Consider the following 19,251-nt stretch of genomic DNA (forward strand, 5'->3'; position numbering starts at 1 on the left):
GAGTGGCTTCGTAAGAAGCATTTCTAGGTCCTGGAGTGGCCTAGCCAGTCTCCAGATCACAACCCCATAGAAAATCTTTGGAGGGAGTTGAAAGTCCGTGTTGCCCAGCGACAGCCCCAAAACATCACTGCTCTAGAGGAGATCTGCATGGAGGAATGGGCCAAAATACCAGCAACAGTGTGTGAAAACCTTGTGAAGACTTACAGAAAACGTTTGACCTGTGTCATTGCCAACATAGGGTATATAACAAAGTATTGAGTAACTTTTGTTATTGACCAAATACTTATTTTCCACCATAATTTGCAAATAAATTCATTAAAAATCCTACAATGTGATTTTCAGGAATTGTTTTTCTCATTTTGTCTGTCATAGTTGACGTGTACCTATGATGAAAATTACAGGCCTCTCTCATCTTTTTAAGTGGGAGAACATGCACAATTGGTGGCTGACTAAATACTTTTTTCCCCCACTGTATGTGGTTTTGCCACCTAGCTATCTTAAGATGAATGCACTAACTGTAAGTCACTCCGGATAAGAGCGTCTGCTAAATGACTAAAATGTAAAATGTAAACCTAAATCTATGAGACTTCAGACAGGGCCAGCCTACTTTCTGATCCAGAATGCAGTGATCGCCTATACCTATCTCCCGTAATAAAGCGTAGTGCGCTATGAGTAGAGTAGAGAGTAGAGTATTACTTTATTAATCCCAACTTGGGAAATTGTTTTATCACAGCATACATCATCAATGACTTACAATAACAGGACACGCAACAATGACCAACACATTATAAACAACAACAAATACAGTATTAAGACACATGAACTCCTTACTCCTGAGTGGCGCAGTGGTCTAAGGCACTGCATCGCAGTGCTAACTGTGCCACTAGAGATCCTGGTTCGAATCCAGGCTCTGTCGCAGCCGGCCGCGACCAGGAGACTAATGGGCGGCGCACAATTGGCCCAGCGTCGTCTAGGGTAGGGGAGGGAATGGCCGGCAGGGATGTAGCTCAGTTGATAGAGCATGGCGTTTGCAACGCCAGGGTTGTGGGTTCGATTCCCACGGGGGGCCAGTATAAAAAAATATATATATGTAATCACTAACTGTAAGTCGCTCTGGATAAGAGCGTCTGCTAAATGACTAAAATGTAAAAAAAAAAAATGTAAATGTAAACATGAAGGCAGAAATGCACCATAGTATCCATAAAAGTCTGAATCAAATGCTGTTTTCTACCCTACTCTGGGGGAAAACAAGCAACAACATTGTTAAATAGGAAGACAGTTTCTCAATTACACTCGATAAAAAGCCTCATGGCTGTGGGTAAAAATGACAGTCTAAACCTCTCTGTGGAACTTCTAGGCAGGATGAACCTGCTACTGTGTTGCATTAGAGTGCTGTGGATTGGGTGTGTGTCATTGTCCATGATCATGTGTGTTTTTGCTTGCAGCCTTTTTATGAACATGTCCTGCATTGATTCCAGGCTGCAGCCAATTGTAGCACTGGCTTTCTTGATGATTTTGTCAAACTTGTTTAAGTCCTCTTTAGCTAAATTCCCTTTCCAGCACACAATGGCATAGGTAACTACACTCGCCAGGACACTGCTATAGAACATGCAAAGCCTTTTGTCACATACATTAAAATATCTAAGCTTCCTTTAAAAGTACAGTCTGGATTGGTATTTTTTGTAAACACTGTGAGAGTTCTCCTTCCAGTTAAGTGTGTTGTACACTATTACACACAAGAGTACCATTCTCTTCACCATTAATAGAAATGGGATTAAAAACATTTTAATTTTTCTCTTAAACCTACCACTAACTCCTTGGTCTTCAGCACATTCAGGTCCAAGTAATTGGCCTCACACCATTTCACAAAGGACTCAGTTGTATCCCTGTGATGAGCATCGTCTCTTCTCATAACACAGCTTACTATAGAGGGCTTGCAGTTGCGTCACAAATCATCAAGCAAATCAAATCAAATCGTATTTGTCACACGCACCGAATACAACAGGTGTAGACTTTACAGTGAAATGCTTACTTACAAGCCCTTAACCAACAATGCAGTTTTAAGAAAAATAAGTGTTAACTAAAAACATTTTTTTTATAATAATAATAATAATAATAATAATAATAATAATAATAATAATAATAATAATAATAATAATAATAACAACAGTAGTCACAACAGGCGCCATGTTGGAAGACCAATCAGTCTGGTGGAAGTCCTCCAATCGTCCACATGGCTGGCTGCGTTTTGCTATCAATGGAAACTTCGGTAAGATTGCCCATTATTTCGTTTTTCTAAGGACCCAAACAACGGAGGCAGTGGGAGAACCTATTCAAGTAAGTAAATATGTTTTGAAAATTATAGCTACAGGAACTTTATGTGCAGGATAACTCAAATGAACTGCTAACATAATGTTTGCTAGCTAGCTAACAGTAACTTTACATACCTATAGCTAGCCAAGTGAATTAAATATCACCAGCTAGCTAACTTCATATTAGCTAGTTAGCTATCCTGATGTATTTATTATTGTGAATTAAAAACACAAGCTTGAAATGCATTTGTAGCTCGGTAGCTAGCTAACAGCCATGGAAGAGGGTGAAAGGATTAGCTAGCAGTTCCAGCTGTCGGAGAAGGGAGAGTAAGCTACTCTGGATAGGGCAGGTACCTTTGTGGGAGAACATTATGAAAAGATTCTCCAGTTCCAGTTCCTAGCGAGAAAAACTATGAGGACAGAGAGATATAGCAACATGATGTATGATGTAGCCTGTTTCTTTGTGATGTTTTCTGTCCTCAGATACAGAGAGCCGTGAAACCCTGTCTGCAGATGAAAAGGTCCCAATGAATAAGGGTAAATCCTTTTATACCATGGAGTATATGTGTACTTATGTTAGCAAATTAGCAAAAAGGTCACACAATGTATAAACCGGCCAGTTGTAAAGTCACTGTTAGCTAGCTAGCAAACATTACGTTAGCAGTTCATTTGAGTCAAAGAGTGTGCATAGCTGTCATCAAGGCAAAGGGTGGCTATTTGAAGAATCTCAAATATAAAATATATTTAGATTTGTTTAACACTTTATTGGTTACTACATTATTCCATATGTGTTATTTCATAGTTTTGATGTCTTCACTATTATTCTACAATGTAGAAAATAGTAAAAATAAAGAAAAACCCTTGAATGAGTAGGTGTTCTAAAATGAGTAGGTGTTCTCTTTTGACCGCTAGTGTATGTGTACACTTTGAAATTATATGAAATAGTGTTGATTCTTTGAAGTCAAGTGTTTCATCTTGTTTTAATTGTTAACTTAAAACTATTATTCAAGATTAACTAGTGTCAATGTTGATTAATTACAGCTCACAATCCTGCAATAAAGAGGGGAAAGGAATATCTCTAATTTTTACCTTTTTGTTCAGTTGTACGCTCTCAATTAGTTTTATTTGATTGTCACGTTTTTTTCAGGATATCAGCCATGTGAACCCATTTTGCGGCTGATAATGGCATGCAACGCCAATGCAGCCATAGGCCTACTACAGTATGATGGCATTAGCCGTATGGGCATTTGCAATGCACCCCTTGACATTGTGCATCTGAAGCCTAACAGTGATTGTGCTGATGTTGCTTCCAGAGGCAGTTTGGAACTCTATAGTGAGTGTTGCAACTGAGGACAGACGATTTTTACACGCTACGCGCTTCAGCACTTTGTCCCGTTCTGTGAGCTTGTGTGGTCTACCACTTCGCGGCTGAGCTGTTGTTGCTCCTAGACATTTCCACCTCATAATAACAGCACTTACAGTTGACTAGGGGAATTCTAGCATGGCAGAAATTTGACTAACTGACTTGTTGGAAAGGTGGCAACCTATGACCGTGTCACGTTGAAGGTCACTGAGCTCTTCATTAAGGCCATTCTACTGCCAATGTTTGTCTATGGTGATTGCATGGCTGTGTGCTCGATTTTATACACCTGTCTGAAACAGGTGTGGCTGAAATAACCAAATCCACTAATTTGAAGGGGTGTCCACATACAGTGCAATCGGGAAAGTATTCAGACCCCTCCCCATTTGCCACATTTTGCTACGTTACAGCCTTATTCTAAAATGGATTAAATTATTTTAGAATAGAGTGGCCAGACGGAAGCAACTTCTCAGTAAAAGGCACATGACAGCCCGCCTGGAGTTTGCCAAAAGGCACTTAAAGGACTCTCAGACCATGAGAAACAAGATTCTCTGTTCTGATGAAACCAATATTGAACTCTTTGGCCTGAATGCCAAGCGTCACGTCTGGAGGAAACCAGGCACCGCTCATCACCTGGCCAATACCATCCATACGGTGAAGCATGGTGGTGGCAGCATCATGCTGCGGGGATGTTTTTCAGGGGCAGCAACTGGGAGACTAGTCAGGATCGAGGGAAAGACGAAAGGCGCAAAGTACAGAGAGATCTTTGATGAAAACCTGCTCCAGAGCGCTCAGGACCTCAGACTGGGGTGAAGGTTCACTTTCCAACAGGACAACGACCCTAAGCACACAGCCAAGTCAATGCAGGAGTGGCTTCGGGACAAATCTCTGAATGTCCTTGAGTGGCCCAGACAGAGCCCGGACTTGAACCCAATCTAACATCTCTGGAAAGACCTGAAAACAGCTGTGCAGTGACGCTCCCCATCCAACCTGACAGAGGTTGAGAGGATCTGCAGAGAAGAATGGGAGAAACTCTCCAAATACAGGTGTGCCAAGCTTGTAGCGTTATACCCAAGAAGACTCTAGCCTGTAGCCACTGCCAAAGGTGCTTCAACAAAGTACTGAGTAAAGGGTCTGAATACTTATGTATATATCTATAACCAAACACTCATACTTTTTGGCAATAGTGACACTTAGAGGACATAATGCCACAAGAGTCGATTTCACATACTGTATACAGTGAGGGAAAAAAGTATTTGATCCCCTGCTGATTTTGTACGTTTGCCCACTGACAAAGAAATGATCAGTCTATAATTTTAATGGTAGGTTTATCTGAACAGTGAGAGACAGAATAACAACAAAAAAATCCAGAAAAACACGTCAAAAATGTTGTAAATTGATTTGCATTTTAATGAGGGAAATAGGTATTTGACCCCTCTGCAAAACATGACTTAGTACTTGGTGGCAAAACCCTTGTTGGCAATCACAGAGGTCAGATGTTTCTTGTAGTTGGCCACCAGGTTTGCACACATCTCAGGAGCGATTTTGTCCCGCTCCTCTTTGCAAATCTTCTCCAAGTCATTAAGGTTTCGAGGCTGATATTTGGCAACTCGAACCTTCAGCTCCCTCCACAGATTTTCTATGGGATTAAGGTCTGAAGACTGGCTAGGCCACTCCAGGACCTTAATGTGCTTCTTCTTGAGCCACTCCTTTGTTGCCTTGGACGAGGGTTTTGGGTCATTGTCATGCTGGAATACCCATCCACGACCCATTTTCAATGCCCTGGCTGAGGGAAGGAGGTTCTCACCCAAGATTTGATGGTACATGGCCCCGTCCATCGTCCCTTTGATGCGGTGAAGTTGTCCTGTCCCCTTAGCAGAAAGACAGTCCCAAACCATAATGTTTCCACCTCCATGTTTGACGGTGGGGATGGTGTTCTTGGGGTCATAGGCAGCATTCCTCCTCCTCCAAACACAGCGAGTTGTGTTGATGGCAAAGAGCTCGATTTTGGTCTCATCTGACCACAACACTTTCACCCAGTTCTCCTCTGAATCATTCAGATGTTCATTGGCAAACTTCAGACGGGCCTGTATATGTGCTTTCTTGAGCAGGGGGACCTTGTGGGCGCTGCAGGATTTCAGTCCTTCACGGCGTAGTGTGTTACCAATTGTTTTCCTCCCGTGTAGTTCTGGGCTGATTCCTCACCGTTCTCATGATCATTGCAACTCCACGAGGTGAGTTCTTGCATGGAGCCCCAGGCCGAGGGAGATTGACAGTTCTTTTGTGTTTCTTCCATTTGCGAATAATCGCACCAACTGTTGTCACCTTCTCACCAAGCTGCTTGGCGATGGTCTTGTAGCCCATTCCAGCCTTGTGTAGGTCTACAATCTTGTCCCTGACATCCTTGGAGAGCTCTTTGGTCTTGGCCATGGTGGAGAGTTTGGAATCTGATTGATTGATTGCTTCTGTGGACAGGTGTCTTTTATACAGGTAACAAGCTGAGATTAGGAGCACTCCCTTTAAGAGTGTGCTCCTAATCTCAGCTCGTTACCTGTATAAAAGACACCTGGGAGCCAGAAATCTTTCTGACTGAGAGGGGTTCAAATACTTATTTCCCTCATTAAAATGCAAATCAATTTATAACATGTTTGACATGCATTTTTCTGTTGTTATTCTGTCTCTCACTGTTCAAATAAACCTACCATTAAAATTATAGACTGATAATTTCTTTGTCAGTGGGCAAACCTACAAAATCAGCAGGGGATCAAATACTTTTTTCCCTCACTGTATAGCCACCCCGCCAAATTTTTTCAGTCTATCACATTTGAATGTTGTAATCAGCCATTTCAATGTCCTTATACATAATCGAAACCTTGAGACAGGTCTCTGTGAGAACCAGAATATCAGGGCTCGTATCATGCACCCAGACATCAAGAAGGTGCAACTTTGACATCAAGCTTCACACGTTTAAGTGCAACAGCCCAAGCCCTCTACGTGATTTGAAAACCAACAGGTTCTCCATATTTGTGGAATATTAGAGTAATTGGCCAAAACTGTTGGCAGGAGTTGATGTCTCGGACACGGGCGCCTGGGTGACAGTGGACCTTAGCCGGTCCACAGTGTAGGCAGGCCAAAATCGCTCGCTATCGAGCTGCCCACAATGACGGTGGTTGTGATGGAATCCATTTCAGGAAAGCTGGTTGAGAGAATGCCAAGAGTGTGCAAAGCTGTCATCACGGTCAAGGGTGGCTACTTTGAAGAATCTCAAATCTCAAATATATTTTCATTTGTTTAACACTTTTTTGTTACTATATGATTCCATATGTGTTATTTCATAGATTTTATGTCTTCACTATTATTCTACGATATAGAAAATAAAGAAAAACTCTGGAATGAGTAGGTGTGTCCAATCATCTGACTGGTACTGTATATATATTTTTTCAAAATCTAAATGAAAATAATTAAAATCTAAAAGATAAAATGAATCCAGAGAGCGCCCTAGATCATTGGAAAAGGCCGCACTTCATTCCCACGGTGAATGGCTAGGCCCGCTACACTATGAAACCACACACTATTGCAGAGACTTTGATATTATTGTCCGCAATTGATATGGTGAAAACAATGCGTGGGGAGGCAGAGGCACAGAAACTCACATCATTACCTTTGTCAGATAAACAATGAATGTATGCTATTGCTAGCAATCAAGATGAAACTCTGACTGAACGACTCAAAAACTCAGCAGCTTATGCTCTCCAAATGGACATTAGCTGTGAGGGCCGAGATGCCCATGCATTGACTTTTGTTCGTATACATGTCAGGGGATGCTATTCACGAAGACATATTGTTCTGTCTCACGATTCCCGAGCATGAAACGACACAGTGTGCTGTGTGGCTTTATTGACAAAAAACAGATTCCATGGGATCGAATGGTGGGCTTTTGCTCCATCTATGGCGGGACGGCGGGCAGGCCTCTGCACTCTAGTTATGAATGCGTCTCCCTCTGCCATATGGACGCATTGTATGATACACCGAGAGCAACTGGCGGCAAAAGAGCTGAGATATACTGCAGCAGGTAACTTCGATTATAAACAACATCAAACCACATCCACTGCGCACACGCCTGTTCACATATGTGTGGAGACATGGGATCAGAGCATGACAATGTTCTATTTCACAATGAGGCTTGGTGGTTATCGAGGGGGAGTGTTGGAAAGATTTTTCGCATTGAGAGAGGAACTGTTGTCATTCACAATGGATGTAAAAAAAAACAGACTTAGTTGATTTTCTGTGTGGTGAAAAGAAAATGTGTCTCCTTGCCTGTGTAACATACATATTTGGGAAACTGAATGAACTGAACGCAAGCATGCAGGGGAAATACAAAAACATTCTACAGATGACTGACCAAAGCAGTGGATTCAGAGGAAAGAATTCTTATTGGAGAGAGTCTTTCAAAAGCGAACCATGCCCCCTTCCCTCGGCTGTGCATGTTTCTAACAGAAAACAGCATCAGTAAGTGTCACGAGTGATGACTGCTCACCTCCAATGCTTGGAAGAGCACATTGTAACCTACTTCCCAATCCGTTTGACTGTGATCCTGACTCAGTTGACAAGCCGGTAAGTGAAATCGAACAGCTGATCGAGCTGTCATGTGACTGAATGCTGCAGACAACGTCTTCACTGGTCACTATGGAGTTTTGGTTCCTGACTCAAAGGGAATACCCTGTCGTCAATTGGGAACTCGGAACTGGGAACTCGGAAATCTCTGACATCCAACTTTTTTTAAGTCAACCAACACGGAAGCATTGGAGCACTGTGGGAAGCATTGAAGTCAACATGGGCCAGCATCCCTGTGGCATGCTGTTCTGAGGGCAAAAGGGGGCACAACTCAATATTAGGAAGGTGTTCCTAATGTTTTGTACACTCAGTGTAGAGTATTCTTCTAAAGGTGTCAAGTTAGATGTTAGATACTACTGCACTGTTGGAGCTAGGAACACAAGCATTTCGCTAGGAGTGATTGAGATTGATCTGACCCCTCTTGATCATAGTGGTGAGAGGGGAGAATAGGGGGTGATCTAGCTCATCTTTGTCATGTTGAGGCCTTTTTCGATCATCTTTGACCTCTATAAGGATTTATCCAACCTCTGACACTAAACAGAAGACAATTATGATAGGAAAGATAAACAGTAAAATATCAATACAACTAGTCTCCCTAGGCAGACGGGTTGCCTCCCACATTAACAATGTTCCAGCATACACGTCTAATGTCCAGTTGGTAGTTGGAAATGGACTCACAGGAAATCCGTCCAGAGCCTTATCCGTTTGTGCCCTGGTGTAAACATCCCCACCGGATACAACATTGGTAGCTAGCTAGATAAAGAGCTCTGAGGATATTTTCAATGAGTGTATTTTGCACGTGAGTAGTTTGCATGCACCATGACTGCTAAGGTTAGCATTCCACCACTGACTGGCTGTGGCTATAATTAGCCTAGCAATCTGCATCTGCATTGGGTCCGTCTCTGACGTGATTATTTTTCAAGAGCACAATTCCTGCCCACATTTTAAGCCCCACCTACCCAAACTTGTGATTTGTTGGGAGAGATGAAGAGCAAAACTCCTCATTTTTCCCAGACATATTGACATTTTTCCCAGACCTACAATCTCTGAATGATAACCACTGATATACAAACATCTTTCTCAGGCTTTTACAGCCATGCTACTCCTACTGTACAATGACTACTCATTATTATAGTCTCCATTCTGTGCAGTGTCCATTTTCACAACAATTACTCTCCAAATGCAGTGAGCTATAGCTTACTAATTGTTGGTTCCCGTGACCCCAATTTACACTAAGTTGCTTTATCTCAATTTTCTGCTCGGTTTCATTTTGTTGATTTGTATATTAATATTAAACGCCAAGATCATTTTCAGAGATGACTTCCTCGAGTTTCGGAGCTGTGTGTGTGTGTGTGTGTGTGTGTGTGTTGGAGCTGTGTGTGGTTTTCTAATTAACGCATAGATCAAAAGGATAACCTTGGACGACTCTGTGCTCTGATGTCCACGGTATTGGGGTATTGGAGCAGCGAGCAGGGCAGTACTGTATCCACATCATTACACTCTGATATAGAACGCCAAGGCATTCATCTCTCTGACTGCTAGTGCTGAGTGATTAACCGAAATGTCGGTTTTTAAACAACTAATTGACCGAAGTCGGTTCAATTATTTTAATTCCATTTCATTTGTTTTTTTTCTTCTTCTGTGAGCCCGATGCGCAGTTTCTCTAGAGATCAGATCAAGCCCGAACTGTGCGACGTAGTAGAGAGTTGTAGTTTTCAACAGGCCAATATTCTACATAGTTTAGCGCAGAAAACATGGTGATTAACTACAATGACCATATAATCCATAACACGCCAGCCTACTTGTCCGGTCTGTGTGGAGCAGCCACGGACACGGAGAGGAGAGAACACGCAATCGAGAGGGATAGAAAGCAATTGCTTCTTGAGGTAGCTCTACCTGAAAATACTTGATCTAAGTGATTGATAACTGAAATATTTTATTAAAATCAAGTAATGTGAATAAATGATGGTTAATGGGCAGTCATGGGACTTTTATTAATAGTTTTATTCTGTGTTGTTACAGCATTCCACCCCCATAATGCATAGTGCATTTAATCTAAAATAAATAAATAATCGAAACCGAAATAGAAAAGAATATGATTATTTAAAAAATAATTGAACCGAAACCGAACCGACCTCAAAAAGCATATTCGCTCAGCACTACTGACTGCAGGGTCCCTATCCATAAAGTGTCTCAGAGCATGAGCTCTGACCTATGATCAGTTTTACTATTCAGATTACAATGAATAAGATTCTATGGAAAGGGGTGCCCTGATCCTAGATCAGAACTCCCATCCTGAGATGGTTTGTGATTTCTGGCCCTAGTCTTTACAGTTGCAGGCTAAATGGCACTCAGACAAACGGCTATACTAACTGATGTTTTCTTTACTCTATTGCGTATTAGCTAGTTTTAGTTAGTTAGCTATTTTCTATTGATTCTCTGTAGACTATTGCTAAGGTCTACCTGTATAGTATTGCTAAGGTATACCTGCATAGTATTGCAAAGGTCTACCTGTATAGTATTGGTAAGGTCTACCTGCATAGTATTGCTAAGGACTACCTGTATTGAGCATTTGTAAGGCCTACCTGTATAGTGAGGAGTATATTACTAAGGTGACTGTGAGGCTACTGTACCTGTGTGTTGTTAGCAAGAAGAGTCTATATTGGTCTGACCTAAATGCACTGTATGTTGGAAAGGGAGTATTGCCCTTACCCTTTTAATGAATAAGGCCTATAGCATACCTGTATGTTAGTGAGAAGAGTCTCTATTAGTCAGACCCACTGTACCTGTATGTTAGTGAGAAGAGTCTCTATTGACGACAGGCCGTCTGGGAACAGGAATGGCGAAGGGAAGCCAGGTGGTAGACCCTGTCCAGTCAATGACAGCCTCTCGTAGCTGTCTCTCGCCGTTGGGGTGCACATTGGATTGTCATCTAGAGTTAGACCCAAAACAAGAATACAGAACAAGTCAGGACAAGTAGGCTGCTGTGTATTCAAACAGAAGCTTAACTCTTATTAATTCACAACAGTGTTTATATAGGTACTGAACTCTACGATTCAGCCAATCAGAGCTCTCAAGTCCTCTATGATAGACAATCCAGTCCTGGGGTGAATCTCAAAAGTATTTATTTAAATCTGCGCCTCCTCAAATCGCAGAAGAAGATCCGAGGTTCCTTCTTCTCCAATGTTTTTCGAGAATGAGGCGAGGAGAGAGGTCACAAGGAATCACAGAAAGACTATTCAGTCCTCATTGACTAACCTACACTGTCTCTCTCAGGCTCTAAGCAAAGGGTTAACCAACATCCATCCAGGACATAAATTCAGCTTTTCCCATTGAATGGATGTAATCATGTGCATTCCCAAATAAGAAGAAGCAGGGCTACAGAGCTCCATTACCTCAGATGTTTCAGCTTCCTTTGTGTAGGCACGCACGGGTGCCTGTCAAACCTATAGGATGACATCATCCACCATTCATCACCAATAGAGGGCAGGGCCATCTGCTGTACACACTATCCATAACACACCAAAGAGAGAGAGAGAGAGCGAGAGAGAGGTGTGTGTATAGGTGCAAAAGAGAGAGGGAGAGATTGCGATAGAGAGAGAGAGCGAGAGATAGAGAGACCATCCATGTTTCTGACATTATCTCTACACTGTCAGGAAGAGGTGCCACTTTATGTTTATGTGAAAAGCCTTTAGTCAACCCCTAACAATACACACACACACACGCCTCAAAATGATATATTATGAGCCATCAATTGTCCCTGTTTACTCAATTTCTCTCAAATCCACTTTTATTATTTTAACGCTGCACCCTGGCTGTGCTCTGTGCAGGTTCCCTCTCTTCCCTCTCATCCACTATTCACACATGTTTATGTGTCAGAGTGATCCTACACAAACACAGGCAAGCTCTCTCTCCTCTCTCTCCCTCCTCACAGTCTCTCTCCCTCCTCTCTAATTTCCCTCCTCACAGTCTCTCTCTCCTCTCTCTCTCTCTTGCGCTTTCTCTCTCTCCATCCTCACAGTCTCTCTCTCCTCTCTCTTTCTCTCTCTCTCTCCCTCCTCACAGTCTCTCTCCCTCCACTCCCTCTCTCCCTCCTCACAGTCTCTATCGCTTTCTCTCTCTCTCCCTCTCTCCTTCCATCAATATTCAGCCAAGTGGTAGGAACAGCTGGTCGGCCATTAATTAGTTTAAAGTATTTATTTCACCCATCCTCAGAGCAGATTGAGCCAAAACATTGGAGATTATTTCGAGCATCTGCAAATGCCCTGGAAACATGTACTCACTGGCAGGCAGCAGAGTGTTAGAGTGCTAGGATCCACAGTTTAGAGTTTGTAATTTGGAATACATATATTATTTATTTTTTCTGGAGAGGGAAAAAGAGAGTGGAGTATGCAATGTTGGTCCGTGGGGGATGTCAACAACCCTTTTCCTTCTTTTTTCCTCCTCTCTTTTTTTTTTATCTTTTCATTCCTGTTGATTAATTAGAATGGATGGATGCAGACTTTCGGAATGGCGACTGACTGAAGCCGATGTGAGGAGAGAGCTCCCGAGTTATTTATTTTTTATATGTCCAAATACGCCATTAAATGAACATTTTACTGCATATTGCAGATTTACTAAGTGAATGACAGATTCTAAATTATGTCTGGCAAAAATAAAGTGAAGGGGAAATCAGGAACTTTAGCAAGCAACTCCCCACAAAATCAGCCAACAATTGCGGCAGCGACTACCCCCAGCGAAGACAACTTGACCATCTCCTCCCTGGTTGCCGAATTGGAGAAGAACCATGCTGCCCTCTTATCTGAGATGGCAACCTCGCTAACAATGTCCCTCTCGCCCATACAATCATTGCTGGACGCGGTTTGTCTGACAGTGGAATCATATGGCCTTCGTCTGACTGACGTAAAGACAGCTCTTTCTGACCATAGTGACAGGCTGACCACCCTCGAGGCCAGAGTGAATGTGCTCCATCATAAAAGACCAAATGGACAACCTCGAGAATCGCTCTCGTTGCAATAACTTGTGAGTGGTAGGACTCCCTGAGGGCTGTGAGGGACGCTCTGCAAGAGAGTTCATGTCAAAGTTTGGGAAATATTGGCCGATGATACGTTCGCAACACCACCAGAGCTGGACAGAGTGCACCACACACTGAGAGATAGGCTGGCGGAGGGTGAGTGACCACGTCCAATGCTAATGCGATTTCTACGCTACCAGGAGAAGGAACGAGTGCTGGAGTTAGCAAGGAACTTTTCTATCAGGGAAAGAAGATTTTCATATTCCAGGACCTGAGCACTCAACTCACCAAGAAACGTGCCACTTTCAAGTCAATTAAATTAAAGTTGTATCAGAGGGGCATGAAGTTTACACTCCGCCTTAGCTGCGTTTTTACTACCAGGACATGGAGCACAAGTTCAACACAGCAGCAGAGGCTGAGTCCTTTTACAACCAGCACATCATTTCAGCTAAGTGATATGTCAACTGTCCCACTATGCGAATATATTGAACAATATGTGCAGCACACTGGATTATTCTGGACATACCCTACTGACTTTTTATTTTACCCCCGGGAATGTAGTAACACCTCTAGCACTGCGATGCAGTGCCTTAGAATGCTGCGCCACTCGGGAGGCCCAAACTGCGCTTCTTAACACACCGCCCACTTAACCCGGAAGCCAGCCGCACCAACGTGTTGGAGGAAACAATGTTCAACTGACGACTGAGTCGGCATGCAGGCGCCCAGCCCACCAACAAGGAGTCGCTAGAGCGCGACGAGCCAAGTAAAGCCCCCCTGGCCAAACCCTCCCCTAACCCGGACGACTTGGGCCAATTGTGCGCCGCCCTATGGGACTCCCGTTCACGGCCGGTTGTGATGCAGCCTGGGATCGAACCCAGGTCTGTAGTGACGCCTTAAGCACTGTGACACAGTGCCTTAGACTGCTGCGCCACTCTGGAGGCCCTCATACTGACCCTTTCAATAGCCAACTGGCTGGACACATGAAACTCTGATTTTGTTATGGCTAAACAGGCGACACTTATTTGCTTAGTATAACCGTGTTCCCCACGCATTTGGAGTTGGAATGTCAACGGACTGTGAATTTAAACGTCACGCAAGCCTTACCGTGGGTTCATATCGACCTCATTAAAGACCATATTGACAGTGTACATAACTTTCCATTCCTGTTTAATTCGTCTCCAACTAGTTGGATTGCCAAGGACTGAGCAATGATGGCATCTCTTTTCGCTTCATTTCTGTCTGATCATTCCACTCACTCAAGAACTGATCGCTTGCGTGAATTCACAGCTAAGGTAAAGTGTAGCCAACATTTATGTTACATCCATTAATATATTTACTTATACTATGGGAACGTTTTCCTTTATCTGTTTTGGTGTCGCTTGGTTGGCTAATGTATGTAACTATCCTACCCGTTTAACCATTCAACTTTGAGTTCTACTGTGTCTTCAGTTTCGTTTTCTTTTGGGGGAAGTGTAAGTAACCTGTGACTGTATTCTCTTCACTGACACGTGAGCTAAATGGTATGGCCCAAACACAAACATAAGCAGGTCGCTTTTCTGCATAGTGTTCTGATTCGATTTTCATTCACAGCCACTGGTGGTCCAATGCCCAGGAACCTATCCCTGCCTCTTCTAGCTTCTATGGGCTCTGTATGTGGGTGTGTGCACTGTCTTTGCATTTCTCCTACAAACTATAGTATGAGGGTTGTATCTACGATCAATCTTTTTAACCCTCTTTACGTTTAAGGAAAAAGGCACAGTTCACTTCAACATAGGTCCTCTATTATACCAATGGCCGCTACGTAATAGTAACTGGCACACTTTGGCAAACCCCAGTCGTTCTTGTATGTGTGTACTCCCCAAACTGCAATGAAATCAACTTTATGAAGAAACTGTTCTCCTCACTCAACAATCTAAACACACACTATTTTATATTTGGTGGTGACATGAACTGTGTCATGGACCCCTGACTGGATAGATCCAGTTCTAGAGCTATCTTACCCTCAAAAATGTCTCAAGCTTTATCCTCTTTTATGGATCAGTGTGGCTGTATTGACCTATGGAGATTCTTGCATCCTGTAGACAAACAATATTCTTTTTTCTCTCATCTTCACCACTCTTACTCCCGTATAGATAATGTTTTCACAGACAAAGCTATTCTCCCCTCTATAGACTAAATTGAATATTCTGCCATTGTCATTTCAGACCACTCCTGTGATTCTTGACTTCTCCTTTAAGTCTAAGCCCAGAGATAACCGATTCTGGAGGCTTGATTCATCACTATTGTCTGATTCTGGCTTTTGTACCCTCATATCCCAAGCCATTTATGATTTTCTGGAGACCAACGGAACATTTGATGCTTCTCCCTCCCTCCTTTGAGAAACCCTTAAAGCTTATCTCACGGGTAAAATAATTTCATACACTGCTCATGCAAATAGAATTCGCAAGAAGCGCCAGCAGGAACTAATTGATACTATAGCAGACCTGGACTATATATTCTACAACACCATCCCCAGAGCTTTATAAGGACAGACTATGTCTACAGACAGAGTTTAATCTCATATCCACCAAGGATGCAGAACAACTATTGCTTAAGACACGTGGCTCTCTTTATGAACATGGAGACAAGCCGCCTTCTAGCCAATCAGTTGAAGAGCAGATCAGCCTCACAATTAATACCTCAAATTTGCCATGGCTCGAACAACCTCACAACAGACATTGCTCAAATGAATGAGGCCTTCATGTCATTTATTCCCAACTATATACATCTGAGTCACTGAACGACAACTCTGTAATGTCTAACTTCTTCTTAAACCAGAACATTCCAAAAATGTCCTCTGACAGTGGTAGGCACATGGACTCACCATTGAAGTCTAGTGAAATCACAGAAGTCATCATGCTAATGCAGAGTGGGAAGTCCCCAGGGCCAGATGGCTACCCCGAATAATTTATAAAGACATTTTCTGAACAACTAACCCCTCTGCTATTAAAAATGCTTGAGGACTCACTCCAGCAAGGTTCACTAGCTACTACTCTTACTCAGGCTTCAATCTCTTTAACATTGAAGAAAGACAAAGATCCAACCAACTGCTCTTCATTCCGCCCGATCTCTCTCCTTAACGTGGATGTAAAAATTCTGGAAAAGGTGCTTGCTTGTAGATTAGAGACTGTCCTACCCACTGTGATATCAGAGGACCAAACAGGGTTTACAAGGACCGTCATTCCTTCTGAAATATTCAGAGACTTCTTAGTATCATTCACTCTTCAGCTTGTCCAAACAAATCTGAAGTGTTAGATTCTCTTGATGCGAGAATGCCTTCGATAGAGTAGAATGAGACTTTCTGTTCTATACAATTAAACAACTTGGGGGGGCAAACCACCAAGAATTCGTAAAAAAGACAGAGATCACACAGTGCACTGGTCCTACCAAATGTTGTATGCTATTACTGGGCAGCCCATTTACACTTAATTACTCTGCGATCCAGGGAGTAGTTGGTGCCAACTGAAGGCTAGATCCTGTTGCTCATCCTCCCTTCAAGCCCCTGTTTGTAGCAATCTTCCACTTTTACCCTCTCTGTACTCTTCCAATCCGATTGTTATCAACACTATGGAAATCTGGCTACAAATCCGACATCACTTTAAATGAACCTCACTCTCCCTATCAGCACCCATTTGTAATAACCATTTATTTGCACCTGCCAAACATCTTTTTTTGTACCCCTTTTTCTCCCCAATTTCGTGATATCCAATTGGTAGTTACAGGTCTTGTCCCATCACTGCAACTCCTGAGCGGACTCGGGAGAGGTGAAGGTCGAGAGCCATGCGTCCTCCAAAACATGACCCTGCCAAGCCACGCTGCTTCTTGACACACTGCTCGCTTAACCCGGAAGCCAGCCTCACCAATGTGTCGGAGGAAACACTGTACAGCTGGTGACCGAAGCCAGCGTGCATGCGCCGGGCCGCCACAAGGAGTCGCTAGAGCGTGATGGGACAAGGACATCCCAGCCGGCCAAACCCTCCCCTAAGCCGGACGACACCGGGCCAATTGTGCGCCGCCTCATGGGTCTCCCGGTCGCAGCCGGCTGCGACACAGCCCGGGATTGAACCCAGATCTGTAGTGACGCATCTAGCACTGATCAGTGCCTTAGATATTTTCAAGGGACTGATTAGTTCCTTAGATATTTTCAAGTCCGTCACTTTGGTCAATCCCACTCTTCTACATTCCCAAGACTTCTGCCTGCTTATGGTATTGACTGTTTTGCCTGATGTGGCTAAAATGCCAAAGGGTCACGTATAATTTCTTTATGACTTCTTATTGCCAGGAAATATTCCAGCTCTCTGCAAAACGGATTGGGAAGCAGAACTAGGGGTTTCATTTTCTGATCAATGGTGGACAGAAGCACTGGAGAAAGTCAATTCTTCCTCCTCCTGTGCAAGGCTCAGCCTGATTCAATGTAATGTCCTCCACAGGATACATTTTACCAAGACCAAACTAGCCAAGATTATCCCAGAAGTGGTAGACTCTTGCGATAGATGCTCTCAATCATCAGCTAACTTGGCCCATATGCTATGGTCATGCCCATGTTGGCGGACTTCTGGACATCGTTCTTTGGTACAATCTCTGAGGTATTGGAGATTACTATAGTTCCATCTCCTCAGGTCGCTATCTTTGGGATTGCTGAGGAAGGTGTGAATCTCACAAATAAACAGACTGGTAAATCTCCTTTGCCTCCTTGACTGCTTGTTGTAAAATACTCCTGCTTTGGAAAGCCCAATCACTCCCATCAGCCATGTCTTGGATACGGGATGTTATGCTTTTTCTAAACTTTGAAAAAATACAGTTTAGTCATTTAGCAGACACTCTTATCCAGAGCGACTTACAGTTAAGTGAGTGCATACATTTTCATACTGGCCCCCCGTGGGAATCGAACCCACAACCCTGGCGTTGCAAACACCATGCTCTACCAACTGAGCTACATCCCTGCTGGCCATTCCCTCCCCTACCCTGGACGACGCTGGCTAATTGTGCGCTGGCTACGACAGAGTCTGGATTTGAACCAGGATCTCTAGTGGCACAGCTAGCACTGCGATGCAGTGCCTTAAACCACTGCGCCACTCGGGAGAGGTTTACTATTAGGGGTGTATGTAGAGAATGTTTTTACATATTGGCAACCAGGATATCATTGATTTTCTGTTCTCCTTCCTCTACCTATTATGAAATCCTTTTTATTTTTATTCTATATACACACATTTGTTATTATCCAACTGGTAATGTATTTCAACTGCTAAGTATGTGTAATATGGTGTCTGCAAACTGTAACATATTTGTAATAAGGTGTTTCTAAAAGTCATGCACAATTTAGACATATTTTATTACTATTTCTATTATTATTTTATTATTATTGTTATTATTATTATAACAATTACTATTTTTATTTATATTTTCTGTTCCTCTGTGATTTTAAGGGTGAGGGGGAGTTGGAGGCATTGGGAAGGGTGGGGGGAGGTTTGGAGGATCAATAGGGAATGTTCTGAAGGGATAAAAAAATTAAAAAATAAAAGCAACGTGATCGTGCAAAGTATTGTATGTTTATTTTTATGTTTCTTCAATGAAATATTATTTTTTTAAAGAATGGATGAATGCCTAATGAATTTAAATTTGTTAATACATTATCTTCATAAAACAATTATGAATCGCCTACTTTTAAGAAGTCACTTCTGTGGTAATTTGTTGTTGTTTGTGTTTTTACTGCTTTCTTGTGGAGTAGGTGAGCATATGAAAAAAGTATATCCTGTCTAACAAGAACTACAGTGAGCGATTCATTTTAAGCAAGAAATACACTAAAATGTTTTATTTTTATTTTTACTTGTTAATTACTGAACCGTTACACTGAAATGTTACAAATAACTACTATATCATTTAAAATATTCGGCATGGAACATCATTGTAAT

General features: G+C 42.6%; 1 protein-coding gene across 4 annotated transcripts in view; it reads right to left on the reverse strand.

The window, feature by feature from the left end:
* The window catches only part of LOC121536607 (dachshund homolog 1), a 260,659-nt gene that overhangs the window by 12,012 nt on the left and 229,396 nt on the right, over positions 1-19,251 (reverse strand). For all 4 annotated transcript variants that reach the window (XM_041844008.1, XM_041844007.2, XM_041844010.2 and 1 more), the window contains one exon: positions 11,073-11,218. In XM_041844008.1, the coding sequence (XP_041699942.1) occupies positions 11,073-11,218 (146 nt within the window). The remainder of the gene's footprint in view (positions 1-11,072; positions 11,219-19,251) is intronic.

Source organism: Coregonus clupeaformis, chromosome 23 (assembly GCF_020615455.1).
Source record: "Coregonus clupeaformis isolate EN_2021a chromosome 23, ASM2061545v1, whole genome shotgun sequence".
Classification (NCBI taxonomy): domain Eukaryota; kingdom Metazoa; phylum Chordata; class Actinopteri; order Salmoniformes; family Salmonidae; genus Coregonus; species Coregonus clupeaformis.